General features: G+C 37.8%; 1 protein-coding gene across 2 annotated transcripts in view; it reads left to right on the forward strand.

Moving 5' to 3' along the window:
* The window catches only part of mdga1 (MAM domain containing glycosylphosphatidylinositol anchor 1), a 246,681-nt gene that overhangs the window by 121,309 nt on the left and 103,786 nt on the right, over positions 1–21,586 (forward strand). For both annotated transcript variants that reach the window (XM_087793129.1, XM_087793130.1), the window contains exon 4: positions 1,829–2,003. In XM_087793129.1, coding sequence (XP_087649255.1) covers positions 1,829–2,003 — 175 coding nt within the window. The remainder of the gene's footprint in view (positions 1–1,828; positions 2,004–21,586) is intronic.

Consider the following 21,586-nt stretch of genomic DNA (forward strand, 5'->3'; position numbering starts at 1 on the left):
TTAGAAGAAACGTTTCCTTCCAGAGAATAGCTACAGAAAAACTAGTAAAACAAACAACAGTTTTTTTATCGTAGGGTCATTAAAAATAGATGTTTTATTTGTTTTTCTTTCCACTTTCGAGTCAACATAGCCTTTTAATTCCGCAAACCTTCATCAAACGATTTCAAAGACGTAAATGTCACGTCTCAATCGGAGCCGTCGCTCCTGCGGGACGAGCGAACACAACGTTCTCTCCTGCTGTTTTATTGGCTCCGTCAAGAACAGGAAGTTTGTTTATAGTTTTTTTTCCATGTTTATTACGATAAAAAAAACAGTTGCATATAAACCGTTTCATCAATTATTCTACAATCCTCTATTTATGATGGATTCATGAAGCAGAATTCTTGTTGCTTGAGTCCACTAGATGTCACTCTCTGCTCTATTGCTTTTAAATAACTATTCAATTGAAACCTGACGTCATTTTTAAACTGATGCGCCACCTGCTGACCTTTAAAGATAACACGACACTGTTTCATGAAGCTTCATCGGCCCATCACTTTCAACTCTTGGTAGTGACTATTAATCGCAAAATACTGACGATGTATTTCCGATTACCTGAGAAAGAGGAAGGTGTTTAATTTTTCAAGAATTTACAGACACACGTGGGTTTACAACGATTTAACTCTCAAAATCCACTGTGAAAACCTTCAACAAGAGTTAAAGTAAATATGTTCCTCAAATCCTGCAAGAACTCAGCAGATCTCATGGAAATAAAAACGTAATGAACTTATATTATAAACTTAAATTGTACAAATTAGTCACAAATAAATAATCTTTCTTAAATTGACAGAATTCAATCATTTTCTACTCGTCCTCGTGTCGACTAAGAGTTAGGATTTCTTTCAGAGTAATCTGTTCATTTTAGAGTTCTAGACAAAAATGTTTTTTCATTTTAATGTAGCGACTGGAGCTCAGTAGTCTTTGTCTTCATCTTCGTCCAAAAAGTAACTTAAAAACATCCAAATACGTCCAGACTGCTCGTCTGTAACGTTCATCTTGGATTGAAGCTCCACATGAGAGGAATTGTTCCGGGAAAAAAAAGAAGAAATCTGTAAATTTTAAGCTTGTTTTTAGTGGAAGATCTCAGTCTTTCAGCGTAAATATTGCGGTTTTGAACTGACATTGACACTTGCAATGGGTTTCAATGAGCAGACACTTGGAGATAAAGCCGAGAGACTGGGAGCTTCTGCTACAAACAAGCTGAGAATATAGATTTTTTTCTGTCGATGTCCAATGTCGAGGTTTTAGCACAAGAGGGACGTTACAGACGAGCAGTATATGGAGGTATTTGGATGTTTTTAAGTGTCTTTTTTTGGACGAAGAGGAAGACGAAGACAACTGAAAATAATGCAGGTGTTTTTTTGGTTTTGGTTTCTGGAAGTTATGACCTTCATATAGTAACGATGAAGTTTCTAAGTGTATCAGAATGGTTTACACTAGTGATGTGTTGATGATGCATTCACTTCATTGGTTGTTTAATGATACAGTGTCTTCATTTTTAAAGACCACTAGATGTCACTCTCTGCTTTATAATCTTTGACTCTCATCTACTAATTCAATGAAACATCATTTTCACTGAGGGTGACATCTAGTGGTCTTTAAACTGTATCGTGATACAGCATCGGCTGCTTCATGAAGCCTCGTCAACACATCACTAGTTTACACATTTTGTCTTCAAATGTGACGTTTTAAAAACACTGGACGGTCCAAAGCAATGTTGTCTCTGACTGACGCTTCATTGTAAAAAATCCTTTGTTTGGTCAACAAAACTCTACTTCTTCTACCTCAGGTTCGTTGGACCAAGACGGCCGGAAGCGCCTCAGACAAGTTCCAGGAAACGTCCATCTACAACGAGACGCTCCGCATCGAGGGCATCCAGAGGGTGCAGGGCGGTCGCTACTACTGCAAGGCCGACAACGGCATCGGAGTCGCCGCCATCAGGTCCATCCGAGTGGACGTGCAGTGTGAGTAACACTTCCTCCTTCACGGCCCGTCACTCCGAGATCTAGGGATTATGGGCGCTGGAAGATGATGGGATTTGAGGAATTCCCGGGAGTATCTGACGGAGGAGATCGTCTCCACGATAAAACCTTTTGGTTAAATATCAGATCCTCCTGAGCTGAAGTGAGACCTATTGGCTGGTTCAGAGAATTGATGATGGTTTTTAAGGTTTAGAAATTCTTCCGGTATCACTTCTTTTATCAAACATCCTTTCCACACATATCAATAAGAGAGAGAGATTTTCGTGACTCCATCCTTGACATCGTAGTATCATTTTAAAGAACTGGATACTTGTTTCACACTGGTCGTATTTCTCGGTAAATAGTCAAAAGAAAATGTTTGTCATGTTGCGAACACTGCACAAAGATGACAGAAGTTTGGGTGAAAATTTTGTTTTTCACCTGTTTTACTTTTTATTTATTGTATTATTTTAGTTTTTTTTATCAGTTTTTATTTTGTGAAATATTTTACATTCTTGTATAGCACTTTGTATCAACTGCTGTTGTTTTAAAGTGCCCTATAAATACCGTTCTGTTGATTATATATATAATATAATATAAATATTTTAAGGGTTAATAAGGTCTTACATTCTGGTCAGTTAAAGGAGATTATCTCAGTCGTGTCAATTGTCAGATCCTTTAATTATTTGCCAACAAATAATGAATGGAAATGTCATCGAGGTTTTTCAAACTATACAAAAAATGTATTTTTCATTCATTGTCTACCGCTTTATCCCTTATGGGGGGTCGCGGGGAGACTGGAGTCTATTCCAGTGTCATTGGGCGAGAGGTAGGGGACACCCTGGACAGCACGCCAGTCTGTCGCATGGTACACAAAGACACACAACCATTCACACACACACTCAATAATGTACGGACAATTTGCCTAAGTTCTCAATCAACCTCTGTATGTATTTGGACTTTGGGAGGAAACCGGAGTGCCCGGAGTAAACCCACGTAACACGGGAGAACATACAAACTCCACACAGAAAGTTCACAAGTTGACAAAAATAAACATGAACAAACAAAACATCCTAGAGTCATTTTTTACTCAGATGTGTTTCCCTACATTTATTTTACATTAATGTTTTCATGTCTTTTTTTAGCATGTTAAATATTCTTAATAAAAATGAGCTCAAACGGACAACAGGTGGCAGTAGAGTGTTCAGTCAGACACAGAAAGCGAAGGAGAGCCACCACAGAGAGTGACGGAACATTTGAAGGATTTGTGGATCCAGATGGTAAAACAGCATAGAAATACAATCACCTGTTTCTTGATGCTTTTAGCAACAATTCCTGAACATTTCATTTAATTAGGTTCTTATGTTACATTTTTCAACTGTTTTAATATATAATACATGTGTAATTACATTGTAGTTTCAGTTATTTTTAAGTCTATTAAGTGAAGTTTGAGTCATTTTTTCTCAAGCAAGAACTTGAGCTAAATGAAGACATGAAACCCCATCAAAGCCGACTGATCCAATGGATGGTGCGCAGCTGTCGTGCTCAAGGGTAGCGGCAGCAGCTTAATCTGTGTCTCTGCGGCGACGAGGTTAACTCTGCAGGCCTCAATATGGAAAGTGGACCTTGGTCTCACCCAAGGCTGGAGATCCTCGTTCACAATTGTTGTTTGTTGACGTATAATTATATAGTTAATAATTTGTTTAAATGGATTATTGTGACCAGGACCCTCTAGTGTTGTCTGTCCCTGTAAACCTGGTCAGTGATTCACTTTACTGCTCCGTTCACAGACTTTAGTTCTTATTTCAGAGACTTTCTAAATCTTTTGACTGAACATGAAATGTCAAGAAAGATAGTTTGAGATCTGAGACACGTTTAGCTGCTTTTGCCAGTTTCGGCAGCACTGAGATCAGATTTGAGTCGTGATGTGTTTCATTCATGTCGTGAACTTTTCCTTCGTCTACATCAACATGAACATGATGTTGATCTTTTGTGACTGAATCTGTGAAGGATTTCCATGATGTCTGGAGTTGCTTTGATAGTAATAATAATAAAATACTACTAAAACTACTACTACTACCACTACTACTAGTACTATATTAATAATAATAATAAAAGCAATAACAATACCAGTAACAATACTAATACTACTACTACTACTAGTAGAAATATAATAATAATAATAATAATAAATAATAACAATACTACTATTACGAACACAACAATAATAACAAATATAATTATTGAAATAAAAACGAATAATGCTACAAGTACCACTATTACTAGTAATATTTTAATAATAATAATAATAATAAAAGCGATAACAATAACGATATTACTACCAACAATTAAAATAATTAATAAACTGTTACTATTACTAGTAGTAGTAGTAATATATTAATAATAATAAAATAATAACAATACAAATGATAATACTACTACTAACAATTATAATAATAAAAAATACTACTGCTGCCATTACTACTACAAATAATAGCAATACCCATAACAGTACTTATAATAACAAAACAATAATAATAATGAGAATAAAAAAGCTAATTTATCACTATTAATGGCAATATAAACAATAATAATAATAACTATAAAATGGTGAACAAGTTCGAAACAATATTTGAAATAGGAATCAATCCTGAATAAAACAATAAAATAAACCACGATTGCAATCATTTAGAGAAACTTTTCATTTAAATTCCTTGTTACGACTCTTGAAGATTGAACTTTTGAACCATCGAGCGAAATGAGCGAAAAATCAACAACATGAGACGTATTTCTGATCTGATCTTCACGTCTTTCTTTCAAGCTCCGACGTTCCTCCGAGGATCTGTCTATCCTGCTTCTCCTCCCTAATTACCCCCCCCCCTCCTCCCACCAGCCTGTTACTGCTCCCCAGGTGCTCACTTGCCTCTGCCCCCGGGGAGCTGGTAATTGCAAGGGTGCTTCCAGTAAACAGATCGTATTGTGACAGGAGCCACGTGAAGCTCATCGGGAGCTCACACACCCACGCAAACACACCCACATAAACACACACCTACACACACACACACCTACACACACACACACTCACACACAAGGTTAGTGCCGCCTGCGTCCTCCGCAGGGCGACTTAAGCACCGGCGCTGTGTAACAATTAGACGGGGCTAAAGAGAAAAGAGCGGCGGAGAGGGAGGTCGAGGGAAGTGGGTGGAATGATTGATGAGCGAGACAGCGGAGAGTCGAACAGACTCGAACCGACTCGAACAGACGGCAGGTGATTCTGTCTGAGCTCCACGTGAGTCCACATGAAAGCTAGAAACGTCTTTAATGTCTCCATGTCTGAGATGAACTTCTTCAGGACGAGAAATATACACGGATGATGTGGGTTTATTAACAGCTGTGGAAAGAGTTACTGGTACTGCATCACGTATGTGAGCCGATTTGTTCTTAGAAATGCAGTCTTGTGGTGTAGCCGGACTTGTTTTCCAGACATAAGAAGGCTCTTAAGAAGGGTTCAGCTAAGATAAGGTTGTTTCAAAGACACCTTTACTAACTGCTTGGAACGTCTTAGTGGGAGCTGTCCACCCGCTGTGGTGCTGAAACCACTTTATACCGTATATCGTTGAGCATAGTGTTATCTTACATTTTCTTCTTAGTGAAAGATCTTCTTAAACTAAAAGCGACTCTGGGAAACACGTGCTTCTTTCAAGGCGTTCTTAAGAGTGCTCCAAAGAAGATCGTAGCACCTGAGAGCTTCTTAACGAATCTGGGAAACCCGGAAAATGTTTTGGTCTTGTTCTGTCGTCAGCCTCAAGTGGACACTTAATGAACTGCAGCTTTTTTGCAACATCTTCAACATTGTATTCACTTTTTAAAACATAATTAGCTCTTCAGTTATTACAGTTTAAATGGTGAAAATTACACTAGAATTACCTAATATTAAAGTGAAATAAGAAAAATCACTTTTAGACTCACTTTCTAACTCATTGGAGATGAAATCTTGTTGACCATAACCACACACACTCTGCTGTGATTGGTCAAGCGTGGAGGTTTGTCACCGTGCGTCACCAATCCTGGAAGTATCTACCTCCAAGGGACTCGTTGTATAAACAAAGAGGGCGTGATTACAGCTGGAGGAGGAGTGAAGCCATTATTACTTCATAATGGACTCTCGTAACCTCTCGTTTGTCCAGATTTCAGAGCAACTTTATAAAGTAATAAGTTGAAAACATGGTCATGATGAGGAACTTAGTGCATCTTGGAGAGAAGAAGACTTCAAAATATCAAACGTGTGAGTCAGGAGAGTTTGAGTTTCACGTTAGTTGACCATCAGACCGTGTTTTAACTCTGGAGATCGGATAGAAGGATTTTGAAATGTGTTGAAATGTGAGACGTCCTCACTGTTATTGTTGTCATTGTAAATCTACACGAGTGACAAATCTTCATTGAATGATTGTTAAAGTAATACGTTGAGTCGATGTTGAGGTTTAATACATCAGTGCCTGCATGAACGGTTGATCAAAGGATGGAAAAACTTCTTGGGAAAAGCCCAAGACAGATTGTTTTAATAAGAGATGGATTCTGCTGAAAGGGATTTTTGGTATGTGACGGACAGGTGTTTACATAACCCCGGGAACTAATCCTGCAAAGTCAGAGCCGTTCAGCCTGGACCGGTGCCAGTCACTGCATTAGCGAGCGTTGTTAGCAGGTGAGCTCTGATGCCGCTCAGATCCTGCAGTAACTCGGCAACTCCTGCCCTTTCTACACTTCAGTGCGCAAATGTCAAGTGTGTGTGTGATGCAGGCCGCTGAGGATCTCGTGAAAACGTGACCATAGCTTGTGTTTGTGCTGTTCTTCAACTGAGAGTGTTAGGCTAGTGGCCCAGATCCGGCTGGCCGGGTCATTTTTTTGAGACCGGAGCACTTGTCGTCTCAAGTTCTAAACGTATACTAAAGTTTATGTTGACCTATAAACATGTCAGACTGTAAGATAAGATGAGAACGAGATGATGGATGTCAAAAGTAAAAATGTGTTTTGAAGACAATCAGTAAGTAAGTAAGTAAGTCATATTTGTAGAGTGTATTTCGAGACCAGGGTCACAAAGCGCTTAAACAATCAAGAAAATACCCGAAAAAAAGATGCCTAAAAGGTCAAGATAACATCGAGACTAACACAGAAGTATCTGAGAATCAAGGAAAAGCCTGAACGAATAACAGTGTCTTCAGATGTTTCTTGAAGGAGTCAGTAGATCATCAAACACAGATGTTTCTTGAAGGAGTCAGTAGATCATCAAACACAGATGTTTCTTGAAGGAGTCAGTAGATCATCAAACACAGAGATGGTTCCAAAGCTTAAGAGCAACAGTCTGGAAGGATTTCTCTCCTCTGGTCCAGAAGTTCAGGAACCATCAGTAGATTCTGATCCACAGACCTCAGAGCCTGAGCTGGGGTGTAAGTCTGGATCAGATCACTGATGGAAGGTCTGACCATGAATAGATCTGAAAGTAAGAACCAGAATTTTAAAATGATCCTGAAAGAAACTGGCAGCCAGTGAAGAGTTTGAAGGAGAAATGTGAGTTCTTCTACTAGAGCAGCTCAGAATTCTGGCTGCAGAGTTTTGTATGAACTACAGGCGAGACACATCCTTCTCTGTCAGTGAAAATGGAAAATTGAATGATAAGATTTGAGCCTCAAAGAATGAAAATGCATTAATAAAAATATAACTTCTACTTCCTGTTTGGTGATTCTGAAAGATTTTGGCCCCTTGTGGGATTGGGTTTGCTATCCCTGCTCTAGAGGAAGCTAACAAGATTAGCCTTATGCTACGAGACACTTAAGAGCTAAAACAAAGTCAAACTATTTCCAAAATATATCTATAAACGTCAATTAAATGACAGATTTGACTTTTTATTTCTGATGACTATCGTTCATTAGTGGTAATCTGTTTAAAAATATGAGGAAATGATTGAATTCATTTGTTGCACCATCTCACACCCACGGACATTTTTTTGACAATACTTCTAAACTATTAAAATCAAAACAAACCATTTTCTTTTACTCACACGTACCTTTTCCATTCTTCCGTCTCGTCACTTCTATCCTCCCTCCAACTTCCTTCCCTTCTTTGATGTTGGCACGCCGAGGCGCTGAAGCTGGAGTCAGCTGGAGCCTCTCATCACTCAGCGGCGTGTCTTCATCAGAAAGTCTGGATCCAGGTCTGACTTCCACTCACTTATTGATACACAATCTCACGCTTAGTCATTTGCATTCCCTCGCACTAGTGTGCGCACACGCCGCGCCACGAGCGCCACACATCAAAGACGAGCGAGGGAGCGGGAATCAGAGAAACCACGGTCGGGGATCAGGCATGAGGGGCAGGGTTCGGAATTCTGTTCAGAATTGTTTTTGTTTTTTTCTGTTATTTCCAAGTTCTACCTCATGAACTTAGATTTGATATTTTAATTCGCTTTAAATAAACACAAATTGGAAAATTATGTCAATTCTCCTTCTTAACCACAAGTATATTCAACTAAGAATCTGTTGATGCGATACAGGGTCAAAGATACGTTATATAGTGATACTATAGTGTAGTAACAAGGAGATATGTGTAGTATTGTGGAGTACTTGACTCTGGTGTTGTGATAGTGTAGTAACAAGGATATAAGTGTAGTATTGTCCAGTACTTGACTCTGGTGTTGTGATAGTGAAGTAACAAGTATATATGTGTAGTATTGTCCAGTACTTGACTCTGGTGTTGTGATAGTGTAGTAACAAGTATATATGTGTAGTATTGTGGAGTACTTGACTATGGTGTTGTGATAGTGTAGTAACAAGGATATATTTGTAGTATTGTGGAGTACTTGACTCTGGTGTTGTGATAGTGTAGTAACAAGTATATATGTGTAGTATTGTGGAGTACTTGACTATGGTGTTGTGATAGTGTAGTAACAAGGATATATGCGTAGTATTGTCCAGTACTTGACTCTGGTGTTGTGATAGTATAGTAGCAAGTATATATGTGTAGTATTGTCCAGTACTTGACTCTGGTGTTGTGATAGTGTAGTAACAAGTATATATGTGTAGTATTGTCCAGTACTTGACTCTGGTGTTGTGATAGTGTAGTAACAAGTATATATGTGTAGTATTGTCCAGTACTTGACTCTGGTGTTGTGATAGTGTAGTAACAAGTATATATGTGTAGTATTGTCGAGTAATTGACTCTGTTTTTGTGATAGTGTAGTAACAAGGATATATGTGTAGTATTGTGGAGTACTTGACTCTGGTGTTGTGATAGTGTAGTAACAAGGATATATGTGTAGTATTGTCCAGTACTTGACTATGGTGTTGTGATAGTGTAGTAACAAGGATATATGTGTAGTATTGTGGAGTACTTGACTCTGGTGTTGTGATAGTGTAGTAACAAGGATATATGTGTAGTATTGTCCAGTACTTGACTCTTGTGTTGTGATAGTGTAGTAACAAGTATATATGTGTAGTATTGTCCAGTACTTGACTCTGGTGTTGTGATAGTGTAGTAACAAGTATATATGTGTAGTATTGTGGAGTACTTGACTATGGTGTTGTGATAGTGTAGTAACAAGGATATATGTGTAGTATTGTGGAGTACTTGACTATGGTGTTGTGATAGTGTAGTAACAAGTATATATGTGTAGTATTGTCCAGTACTTGACTCTGGTGTTGTGATAGTGTAGTAACAAGTATATATGTGTAGTATTGTGGAGTACTTGACTATGGTGTTGTGATAGTGTAGTAACAAGGATATATTTGTAGTATTGTGGAGTACTTATCCCCAAAATTATACAGAGAACTCAGCAAACACATTCAAAGGTGTAGAAAAAAGACTTTTATTATTTGAAAACATTTTCCATTCGTGCTTTAAGCTCAGTTCAAAGTACAGTTCAAGCACCAGCACCGTTTCAAAAGTTACAGCTTTGGCACCAAAATCAAATAAAAACCTTTAAAAATATATTTTACAGTGACTGGAGGAAAATGAAGTTTAATTGACTTGTGTCTCTTTTCTCTAATAAATGGACATTTCCTCAACATTCTGTTATTTATTGTATGTTTTTATCTTTTATCCTCTGGTCATTTGTTTGGATCTGGTGTGAGTGAACATTTTCAATCAGAGTAATGGATGCTTGTCTTGTTCCAATCTTTAATTTATACTTGACTTTTGGTCATTCCATGATGGATAGTTGACAGAGTTATTACATCAGATGTAACTGTAGGACGTGATGAACAAGGATCAGAGGAACATGTGACTAAGTTGATCAACCAGATGATCACGTGGAGGCGAGAGATGGAAAAAAATTGGGACGAACCAGTGAAAGTCATGGATGATGGAGGGACTAGTAGAGAAGAAGGGATGATCCTCACAGGTAGTGAAGAACCAAATCCTGCTCTTCATTCTCTTCTTTAACTAGGATCAAGCTTTTAAACCACTTTTCTCAAAGTCAAAACCATGAAACTCGTTCTTTCTTCCAAACTTTCTCTCCCAGTCTGATACTCTGTGACCTCCATTTTCCTCTGCCTTGTTATGACTCTTGCTTTCTCCTCTAATACATATTTCTCTTTCTGCATTCTCCATTATTCCAATCCTTCCTGCTTCCATCATTCATGTCTCTATTGGATTTCTCTTCCTGACTTTCTTCTGCTACTTGCACCACCATGTCTTCGAAGCTCCACTTCTCCTGCGATCCTTCCACACAGACGCTGAGGTTCAGGCTTTAACAATCTATATTTGACACGACTTGTTTTATTTAGCTGCAGATAAATGCACTGGATGACGAAGATCTTGGTGTGAAAAAAGATGTTTGGGTTTTTTTTTTTTTAATGATTTTCTCACCGTCATGTTTAAGGGAAGCCAACAATCCTAAGGGTAACACTTCAGAATAAGGGAAACATAATAACAATAATAAACTACTTATTGAAATGTGTATTAACATCATAAAGTCACACCTTGATGGTGAAGATATTTTACCCTTAATGACAGATTATTTAAAAGTTCATGCAGAACAAGATAATTACAACTTAATTACTGTTTTTAACAGGAAATATAAGTAATTAAAGATTAACTTTGGTAATAAAAAGTTAGTTTTTAACAAAGTAACCATGAAATCAGTCATGTATTATTAACGATGATGTCGCTTTTAAAGGAAAAAACATACAAAAATATACAAGTAATAATACCATCCTTATTACTCAAAATCTATGTGTTTGCGAATATTAACAGTAATTATGGTTAAATATATATATATAAATACTTAGAATAACTTCTTTATTTCCTGTTAATAATCATTAATTAAGGTGTAGTTCAAAGTGAACTAGTTAATATCATGTTATCAAGGGTAGAATATAGTCACAACGAACAAGGTGTGAGTTAGTATTTTATGATGTTAATATGTGGATAATATGCTGTTAATACACATGGATGGATGGATGGAAGGATGGATGTATGGATGGATGGATGGAAGGAAGGAAGGAAGGATGGATGGATGGATGGATGGATGGATGGATGGATGGATGGATGGATGGATGGATGGATGGATGGATGGATGGATGGATGGATGGATGGATGGATGGATGGATGGAAGGAAGGAAGGAAGGAAGGAAGGATGGATGGATGGATTGAAGGATGGATGGATGATGGATGGATGGATGGATGGATGGATGGATGGATGGATGGATGGATGGATGGATGGACGGATGGATGGATGGGTGGATGATGGATGGATGGATGGATGGATGGGTGGATGGATGGATGGATGGATGGATGGATGGATGGGTGGGTGGGTGGGTGGATGGATGGATGGATGGATGGATGGATGGATGGATGGATATTTTTTAATTTAATTTTATCTAATAGTTATTTATTGGTGCAAACGCTAATTTATGTCAACATTCTATTTAAGACACACACAAATCAACACAATACATTATTGTGTGTTCTTCACACACCAGGAAGGAACCACATAAGATCTTGTCGTGTGAATAACACAATATTTGCACTATCTCGTCAAGAATGAATGATTTTCATGCGTAAATCTAGTCGCTTGTCTTCGTGCTACACAAGTCCACTTCATCTGGTGCTCCGTGGTAACAAGCTGTCGACTTGTCACGACAAACACGTGAAGTCGATCGCCACGAGAAAGAAATGTCCTTTGGGTCCATCCAGATAAACTAATGTGTTGTTACGACTCCACGTCGTGTCCGTCAAAGACGTCGTACAGTCGAACTACACCGGCTGCGTTTGTGTTGTGGGTCCGTCTGACATCTTGCGTCGCACAAGATCTCATCGTATAACAAGATGTAGCTTCAAGAAACGAAGAACATTTTCTAATGTTACCTGCTCATCTGAGGAATTAAAAGAAACCACAGGTTGAGGCTGGATTATATTTTTGGAGTTCACAGAGAAAGTGTACTTGCTAACAGAGTAATACATTTCTGTTAGTGAAAAAAACTCACGTCACGTCTATCTTGTTTTTTGGATTATTGTTATTAGGTTATATTTTGTTTTACTGCGTCCTGTTTCGTCTTCTGTTCAGTTTATCGATCTATAAATCTATGAACTGATAGCAGTATTGTCCATTGTTATTATCCAATGTAAGTCTCCTAAATATTTTTTTTGAAGTAAAGTAAAGTTGATGTAAAAAAATATATTTATAATATACATGTAGTTTTCTTTGAACTTCATGGTGACAATAATATTTTGGTTTAAACTGCGATGCTGGTCAGTGTCCGACACAAATAGAAACGAAAAGCTTTTAATTTTCAAGGATATTCTCAGAAATGTAGTATTTTTTACCAAAGGTTTTAGTCTGGATTATATTTTTAGAGGCGATCGAGTCCTTAGAGAAATACTGTGGGATCACATTAGTACTTTAATATCTACAGCGACGTCACGTCAGACTCGATCCACCATCAAACATTTACTTGACTCTTCCTCTCTTCTTGAACTTTGGTCACTCCGGACTTCAGAGTTTATTTATTGTTTTTTTGGACAACTTGAAAAAGGTTAAAGTTATATGTTGTGTTGGGTGTGTGCGTGGACACGGGTGGGCTTGGCTGGACCGTCTCTGTTGCATCTTGTTTCTTCATTTTTATCAGTTTATAGAAGTTTTTATTGACCAGAGCAGGGTTCCTGATCACGGTAGCTACAATTCAAAAGGCCCAATAATTTCCTAAATATTTATCTTGTTAAAATTAAAACACATGAACAAATGTAAAAAAAAACAGATGTAGTTTCCATTTTACTGATGTTTCCCAATATTTTCAATTTGTGTTACTGGTCTGTGTCAAATGTAGAAACTCAATGAGATGCGACAAATACGCATCCGGTGTAGTGACGGTTTGATGAAGCTTCATGAAACAGTGTCATGTTGTTCAGAGGTCAGTAGGTGGCGCCATCAGTTTAAAAATGATGTTTCATTAGAACAGTTGTTCAAAACAAAGGAAAATAGTGCAGAGACGCCATCTAGTGGACTCTGAAGATAATGACACTGTTTCATGAAGCTTTATCAACACATCACTACCATCTAGTGGACTCTGAAGATAATGACACTGTTTCATGAAGCTTCATCAACACATCACTACCATCTAGTGGACTCTGAAGATAATGACACTGTTTCATGAAGCTTCATCAACACATCACTACCATCTAGTGGACTCTGAAGATAATGACACCGCTTCATGAAGCTTCATCAACACATCACTACCATCTAGTGGACTCTGAAGATAATGAAACCGCTTCATGAAGCTTCATCAACACATCACTACCATCTAGTGGACTCTGAAGATAATGACACTGTTTCATGAAGCTTCATCAACACATCACTACCATCTAGTGGACTCTGAAGATAATGACACTGTTTCATGAAGCTTCATCAACACATCACTACCATCTAGTGGACTCTGAAGATAATGACACTGTTTCATGAAGCTTCATCAACACATCACTACCATCTAGTGGACTCTGAAGATAATGACACTGTTTCATGAAGCTTCATCAACACATCACTACCATCTAGTGGACTCTGAAGATAATGACACTGTTTCATGAAGCTTCATCAACACATCACTACCATCTAGTGGACTCTGAAGATAATGACACTGTTTCATGAAGCTTCATCAACACATCACTACCATCTAGTGGACTCTGAAGATAATGACACCGCTTCATGAAGCTTCATCAACACATCACTACCATCTAGTGGACTCTGAAGATAATGACACCGCTTCATGAAGCTTCATCAACACATCACTACCATCTAGTGGACTCTGAAGATAATGACACCGCTTCATGAAGCTTCATCAGACCATCAGTAATCCAGTGTAAGGCAAGTGTAAGTTGGAGCTGATCAAGAGCAAAGAGCGACAACTTTGTTAATTTTCAAGAACTTTCAGGGAGATGTGGAGCAAAAACACTTGTTGACATCAATAGAAACCCATCGGCTCCGTCTACTGACTCACGAGGAAACACGTCCAGCGTGATTCAGGGACAACCTCATTCATTTTCAAGAATATTCTCAGAGATGAAGACGCCCGGCGATCACGATCCGGCTGCGAACAGAGGATTCTCATTACCGTTATCTCACCTGCAGACGAATATGCAAATGTGTTTGATAAGATGGATACGGAAGGTGAGGTTGAAGCGTGAGGTTCAATAGACCTCCGTGGAACTGGGCTTTAATATCTGGGGAAGGATTTGAGGGACGGACGTCGAGCGTTGAGCGGCTCCTGCTGTCAATCTTACGCTCTCAGATCTTCACTTCTGAGCAAATAAAAAGATTCCCGTGTTTGTAGATGCATGACGGCGAGATAGTGACTTCGTATCTGTTACAGTGAAGCAGCTCGTTTGTGTGTGTGTAGGAGTGTGTGTGTGTAGAGGTGTGCGGGAGTGTGTGTATGCAAAGTGAGAGCTTTTGTCACGAGGAGAAAAAAACATCACCTTCTCCATCAAATCTAATTTAGCTCCACATTCCTTTTGAGACGGAAACTTTGAGAGAAGATATTCGATAGATAGAGCGCGGCGGCTGCTGTGAAAAGGTCAGACAGCTATTGTCCTCTTTCTTATGAATACACACTTTTCATTACATTCAGCTTCCTGATATTTAAAGTCCTTTTTTTTTTTTTAAAGGTTTCACAAATCCTTTGTGTTTCCTTCGTGGTAAAAATATAGCTCAGCCTTTTTTTGTGAGTAAAATGTTCTGTTCTGTTCTGAGAATAGTTTTGTTTAGCACTTTATCTTTTGTAAAAGTTGTACAATGTTTCTTCGGGTCAAACCAGGTGACTGAAGCGTAGTTACTGAGTCGACTCTCACTGTAAAAATGTTTTCTAGCACATTGGACTAATACTTTTACTCCCATGTAATATAGTATAACGGTATAATAGTATCGGTACGTCACTAGGCTTTTAAGTAAGTAAATAAGTAAGTCATTTATATTAATATAGTTGCCAGACCAGGGTCACAAAGCGCTTAAACAATCAAAACAATACTCAATAAAGTATATGCTTAAACGGTCAAGATAACACGAACCGTCTGCGTGGAACTGTCAGTAGATTCTGATCCACAGACCTCAGAGCCCGAGCTGGGGTGTAAGGCTGGATCAGATCACTGAATAAATAGATATGAAAGTAAAAACCAGAATTTTAAAGTTGATCCTGAAAGAAACTGGCAGCCAGTGAAGAGTTTTAAGGATCGGAGAAATGTGAGTTCTTCTACTAGTTCTACTCTGAGCCCCTTATCTTAACTCAATGAAGAGTCAACACATCCTGTGGGAGAAAAAAAACAAAACCATCTGTGATCTTGTTCGTTCAATTACTACCGGGACTTGGTGACCAGAGATGACATATTAAGTAGTTACATACTGTAGATCAGCTAATGTGGTTCAAGGTCAACTAATGTGAACACCAGACTCTCCTGACATGTAGTAAATGTTCTTCTCTCCAAGATGCAGTAAGTTCCTCATCATGACCATGTTTTAATTATTACTTTATAAAGTTGCTCTGAAATGTGGGCGAACAAGAGGTTACGAGAGTCCATTATGACGTAATAATGGCTTCACTCCTCCTTCAGCCAGCTGTAATCACGCCCCGCTTTGTTTATACAATGAGTCCCTTAGAGGTGGAAACTTCCGGGATTGATGTCATGAGGTGACAAACCTCAATGTTTCACAGCAGAGTGGGTGTTGTTATGTTAAATAAGATTTCATATCAAAAGAAACAAATCACATCACAACAACACACACTTGAATCAACACATTGGGTGGAAGTCATGTGCAGGTGCAAGTAACCAGGATATGACAATAGAAGCAGGAATAAGAACAACTTCATAAAGAACACAAAATACAATAACAAAACAGAAAAAGATTCCCATATATGAAGAGTCTAAAGAAACAAAAATAAAAAGAAGGGAACCTGGAATAAGAACCGATAAGACAGAAGTCAAGGGTCAAAACTTAGGTCAAAACTGTCACAAACAACAATAAGAAAAACAAACTTTACTCGGACACAGAAGAATAAAAAGGGCAGAAATGCTAAAGGTCCAAACAAGAAGATCTGAGAGAGAAAACGTGATAAAACGACTTTAATGTCGCAGGAAATCCTTTGATCTGGACTCGGGTCCAACCAGATGCCAAGTCTTGATTGTAGATGAGATCCAGCCGAGTCTCATTATTCAAGCTCTGAGGAATGGAAAAGGTGGAAACAGGAAGTAAAGGAACAAAATAAAAACAAAATAAAAGAATATATTTTATATGGGATGTAACAAGTATTTGTTGCGTCTTTTCTCTCATTGTCACCAGATCTTTGATAGATGGTTGTTGGCCTCAAACCCCAAGAAAAAGTAACATATTTCCATATTCATACATACATTCATCATACACGATGTTTCTGAGCCAAAAAGTTACAACAAAAAAGACAATAGAGTTACGAAGTCTCAATTTAAGAATTGTTAAAGTCATTTGATAAATATCGAGGACCTTCCTATTCAAGAAAAAGTGGTGTTTCTAGTCTTTTCTTACTAAACCAACAAGAACTTGGACAAACGCAATACTCTGTACTACTTTAATGACAGAAAAGGCTCATGAAAGTATAAAAATGGCGAAAATCTTCCAGCGTTTTCCTCTCATTAGCCTCATATTTGTAGTGAGAACATCGTGAAAAGTGTTTAATTCTCAAAGATCTAATAGTCCAATAGTTATAAAGAGTTCTTGTTCCGAGAGTGAGTGCGAGCTACGCTGGACTCGGTTCCGGTCGACCAAGAGCCTGATCCTTCGTTCTTCATGGCTGCTCCTGAACCCTGTAGAGTTCAGAACATGAAGAAGTTCTTCTCACTTAAAACAACTTTAATAAACGCTCCATCAACCGACGTCGGTGGAACGTTCCGACTCCGCGAGAACAAAATCCTGGATTTATTTCATTAATGAACCGACTTTGGAACCGGACGAAAAAAGAAAAGAGATCTCAGTTTCGGGGGAATGACCAATCCATAGTCAGAGCAGCTTCCGTGGCCGGCGGCCGTGTCTGCACTTTAATATTTGCTGCATCACCTGGAATTCCCGCCACCTCAGCGAGGTAATTAACCCGCCGAGACTCGGGCTAAGCTGTTTGCTGGTTCGGCTCGACACATCTGAAGGGGAGCGTGTGCATTCAGCAGAGCTTCCTGGCTTAATTAAGATAAGAAACGTGGTGTCGCTCGACCTCGATGGCCGCCCGGAGGCTGACCGGAGGAGAGGCGGCGTTGGGTCGTGTCACATTAGGCCTAATTATTGAGCACTTTTTTGCCACCGCCGACGAATCCCCGGTGAGGCCCGCTGACCTCGGACTCACTGTCGGAGACCAGATGAAAACAATCCTCTCCTCCGTGTGTTTCTCTCAAACATCCTCTCCATGATATTCTTTTAATTTCCCCGGACACTTGTTAATTAACCCCTTTAAGCGCGACTCAGTCCAGATTCAGTGTTGAGTTCGTTCAAGGAAGTCACTCTGACTGGAGTTATTCTTGGATGAATGGACTCTTTTAAGAAGGAGGAGAAGGAATGAACGGCAGAAGACGAGCGAGATAATTACTTGTTTGTGTGTTTGCTGTCTTTTATTGGAACTCAATCACTCGTACACATTTTCCCATGCAAGAAAATGTTAAAATAAATGTTAAATGTGTAGTAAAAGTATGTATTTTCAGCCGTTAACTATCAACTTTATACAACATTTTTTGTGGTATTTATTTTCTCTAGTATGTTCATTACCCACAGAATTGTAATTCCTTCCTTTTTTCACCTTTTGTCATTTTTAATAATGAGTTTCTTTAATCCATTTTTACCCTGAACTCTGTATGAATATATATTTTCCTTTACAATATAATATATACTGTATGTTTTTTTTTAGTTACCCAAGTACTTACTAAACAATTACACATTTAGATTTTTTTTTTCCTGCTCATTTAAAACGTTTTGAATATTATTATTTTTTTTGCATTTATTTACGATTTATTGTTGTTATTATGATTATTGTTATTATTCTTCTTATTATTATTTTTAATATAGTGGATTTTTTATTAATTATGTTAAATGATTAAAGTTTGTGAATATTTTTATTGGAATTGCCGTTTTATTTCTTCTTTTTCACGATCATGATCTTTATCTTTTTTAATCGTTTCCTTTTTTTTTCCCGTTTTAATGACAATATAAAGAAACATTTACTACTATTGTTAACCCAAGAAAAGTACAAGTATTTTATACGTGATGGATTGTTTAGGTTCATTCTCATGTTTTAAACACTGTACTCTGAAGCCAACGATTTACTTAATATTGTTTTTTTTTAAATGGTAATTCCACGTTTTAATGGAATATAAATACAAATTAAAACACCGTCAAATAAAACTACGTCGTATGATGTCATCAGGAAACGACCTCAATGACTATTAACTCTGACTTCCTGTGTAGTGAGAACCACTTCCTGTTAATTGGCCTCAACTTATCTGATGAATTTGTCAACAGTGTTTTTTAAAACCTCGTACAAATTATAAAGATTTAAAAAAAAAAAAAGACCAAATGACTTTTAATTATCCGACTCACTGCTTCAAACTTCAGCTGAAAACAACATATTTTTCATTAATTTAAATTAAAACAACTTCTTACATATAAATATTGGAAAACGTTGCCATGGTGACAATCTGAGGCAAAAACCTTGTTTCATCTGAAAGAACGAGAAGGAAAACAGAAGTTTTATTTGTGAGTCAACAGTAACTTGTTACGAAGTCAAATCAAGTTATTTGGCGAATGTTTCTACGAACACATCATACATAAGGAAAAACATTTCACTGCCAGAACAGTTTTTTCTGAGACACAAAATAAATGAAACCGTCTACGAGTCTATTTATATCTCAGACTTTTAGCCGCTGCCAAACAGCGATGATGATTTTTCCAAACAGACTATTTTGAAGATCCGAGCCAAATACTCTTTAAATGTTTTTAAAAATGTTGTCCACTAAACCTGCTCCTGTATGAATCATCGTTTAGTGCACCGTTGAAGCAGGAACTGCAGATGGATGTGATTCATATATTTTTATATTAGCTTTAGATCAAAGATTATATCACATGAATTTATGGTTATTATGGGATTTCATTCTCGCGACCTTCTCTGATCTTTTAAGTATATATTGAAAAGCGCTCTACAAAAATAATTGACTTACTTACTTATATTTTGGCGACATGCTGTTCAACTAGAAGATTTGTTCTCCTCGTTAGGTTTGAAGGGTAAGTGAGAGTGATGGGTTGATGAGGCCTCGCGATACAGTGTATCATGATACAGTGTCTTCATTTTAAAAGGCCACTTGATGGCACATTATAATCTTTGACTACTAATTCAATGAAATCTGGATCTTTTTTAAACCTTTCAAAATGAAGACATTGTATCATGATACAGTGTCTTCAATACACAATTGTATCATGATACAGTGTCTTCAATACACAATTGTATCATGATACAGTTTCTTCACTACACAGCTGTATCATGAAACAGTGTCTTCACTACACAGCTGTATCATGATACAGTTTCTTCACTACACAGCTGTATCATGATACAGTGTCTTCACTACACATCTGTATCATGATACAGTGTATTAACTACACAGCTGTATCATGATACAGTGTCTTCACTACACAGCTGTATCATGATACAGTTTCTTCACTACACAGCTGTATCATGATACAGTGTCTTCACTACACAGCTGTATCATGATACAGTTTATTCACTACACAGCTGTATCATGATACAGTTTCTTCACTACACAGCTGTATCATGATGCAGTGTCTTCACTACACAGCTGTATCATGATACAGTTTCTTCACTACACAGCTGTATCATGATACAGTTTCTTCACTACACAGCTGTATCATGATACAGTGTCTTCACTACACATCTGTATCATGATACAGTGAATTAACTACACAGGTGTATCATGATACAGTGTCTTCACTACACAGCTGTATCATGATACAGTTTCTTCACTACACAGCTGTATCATGATACAGTGTCTTCACTACACAGCTGTATCATGATACAGTGTCTTCACTACACAGCTGTATCATACAGTGTCTTCACTACACAGTTGTATCATGATACTGTTTCTTTAGTACACAGCTGTATCATGATACAGTGTCTTAACTGCACAGCTGTATCATGATACAGTGTCTTCACTACACAGTTGTATCATGATACAGTTTCTTTAGTACACAGCTGTATCATGATACAGTGTCTTAACTGCACAGCTGTATCATGATACAGTTTCTTTCTGTATCACCATTAGCTTTTGGACCCTTAGCAACACCTAAAATGCTTTCAATATATAAAGAAACATGAACTTTTAGAGTCTTTAATTGTATTACCTTTTTAATATCTATTTGTTCAGTACTAGACATTACTGACAAACATGGTTTCAGTTCTTTGTATCCCCAGTGAATAAATTGTCAAAATCAATCTCAAAGTGCTTGTTTTTTGGCAGCATCTTCACTGAAGAATTCTCAGACATGTCTTCATCAAATCCCCTCGAATTGTTTGATGTTTTTTAGATCGAGAAATGTGTTACAAGACAAACAATGAAGCTTCCCAGGGCCTGCCTCGAGTACTCGCTGGCTTGATGTGTATCTACAGTAACTCCTCCACCAAATTCTCTTCCTCACGTCGACAAAATCTACAGTTTTCTCTCTCAGAATTTTTGTTTTGTTTCAAGTGAAGTTTCGAAGGCTTCGAACACTCGTTAGAGACGATCGTCAAGTGAGAAGTTGTGGGTTCAAGTCTAGCTCAGGATGAGATCATGTCTTTGGTGGCTGTTGCTCTTTTTACTGACAAAAAACTGTCCATTTGCTGCTTCATAACGACAAGCTTCTTATATAATATACTATCCTACTGTATAAAACATGATATTTAAATAATATATTATGGTATAACATATAATTTACTTCTATTCTTCCCTGCCCTCCAATATCCCGAGGTCCCACTAGATCCCCTTCTATGTTAATCTTTGTATCCTTTTAAGATCTTTGAGTTTTTCTCCTTTGATCTGTGCTCTTTATA

Source organism: Callionymus lyra, chromosome 6 (genome assembly GCF_982586985.1).
Source record: "Callionymus lyra chromosome 6, fCalLyr1.hap1.1, whole genome shotgun sequence".
Classification (NCBI taxonomy): domain Eukaryota; kingdom Metazoa; phylum Chordata; class Actinopteri; order Syngnathiformes; family Callionymidae; genus Callionymus; species Callionymus lyra.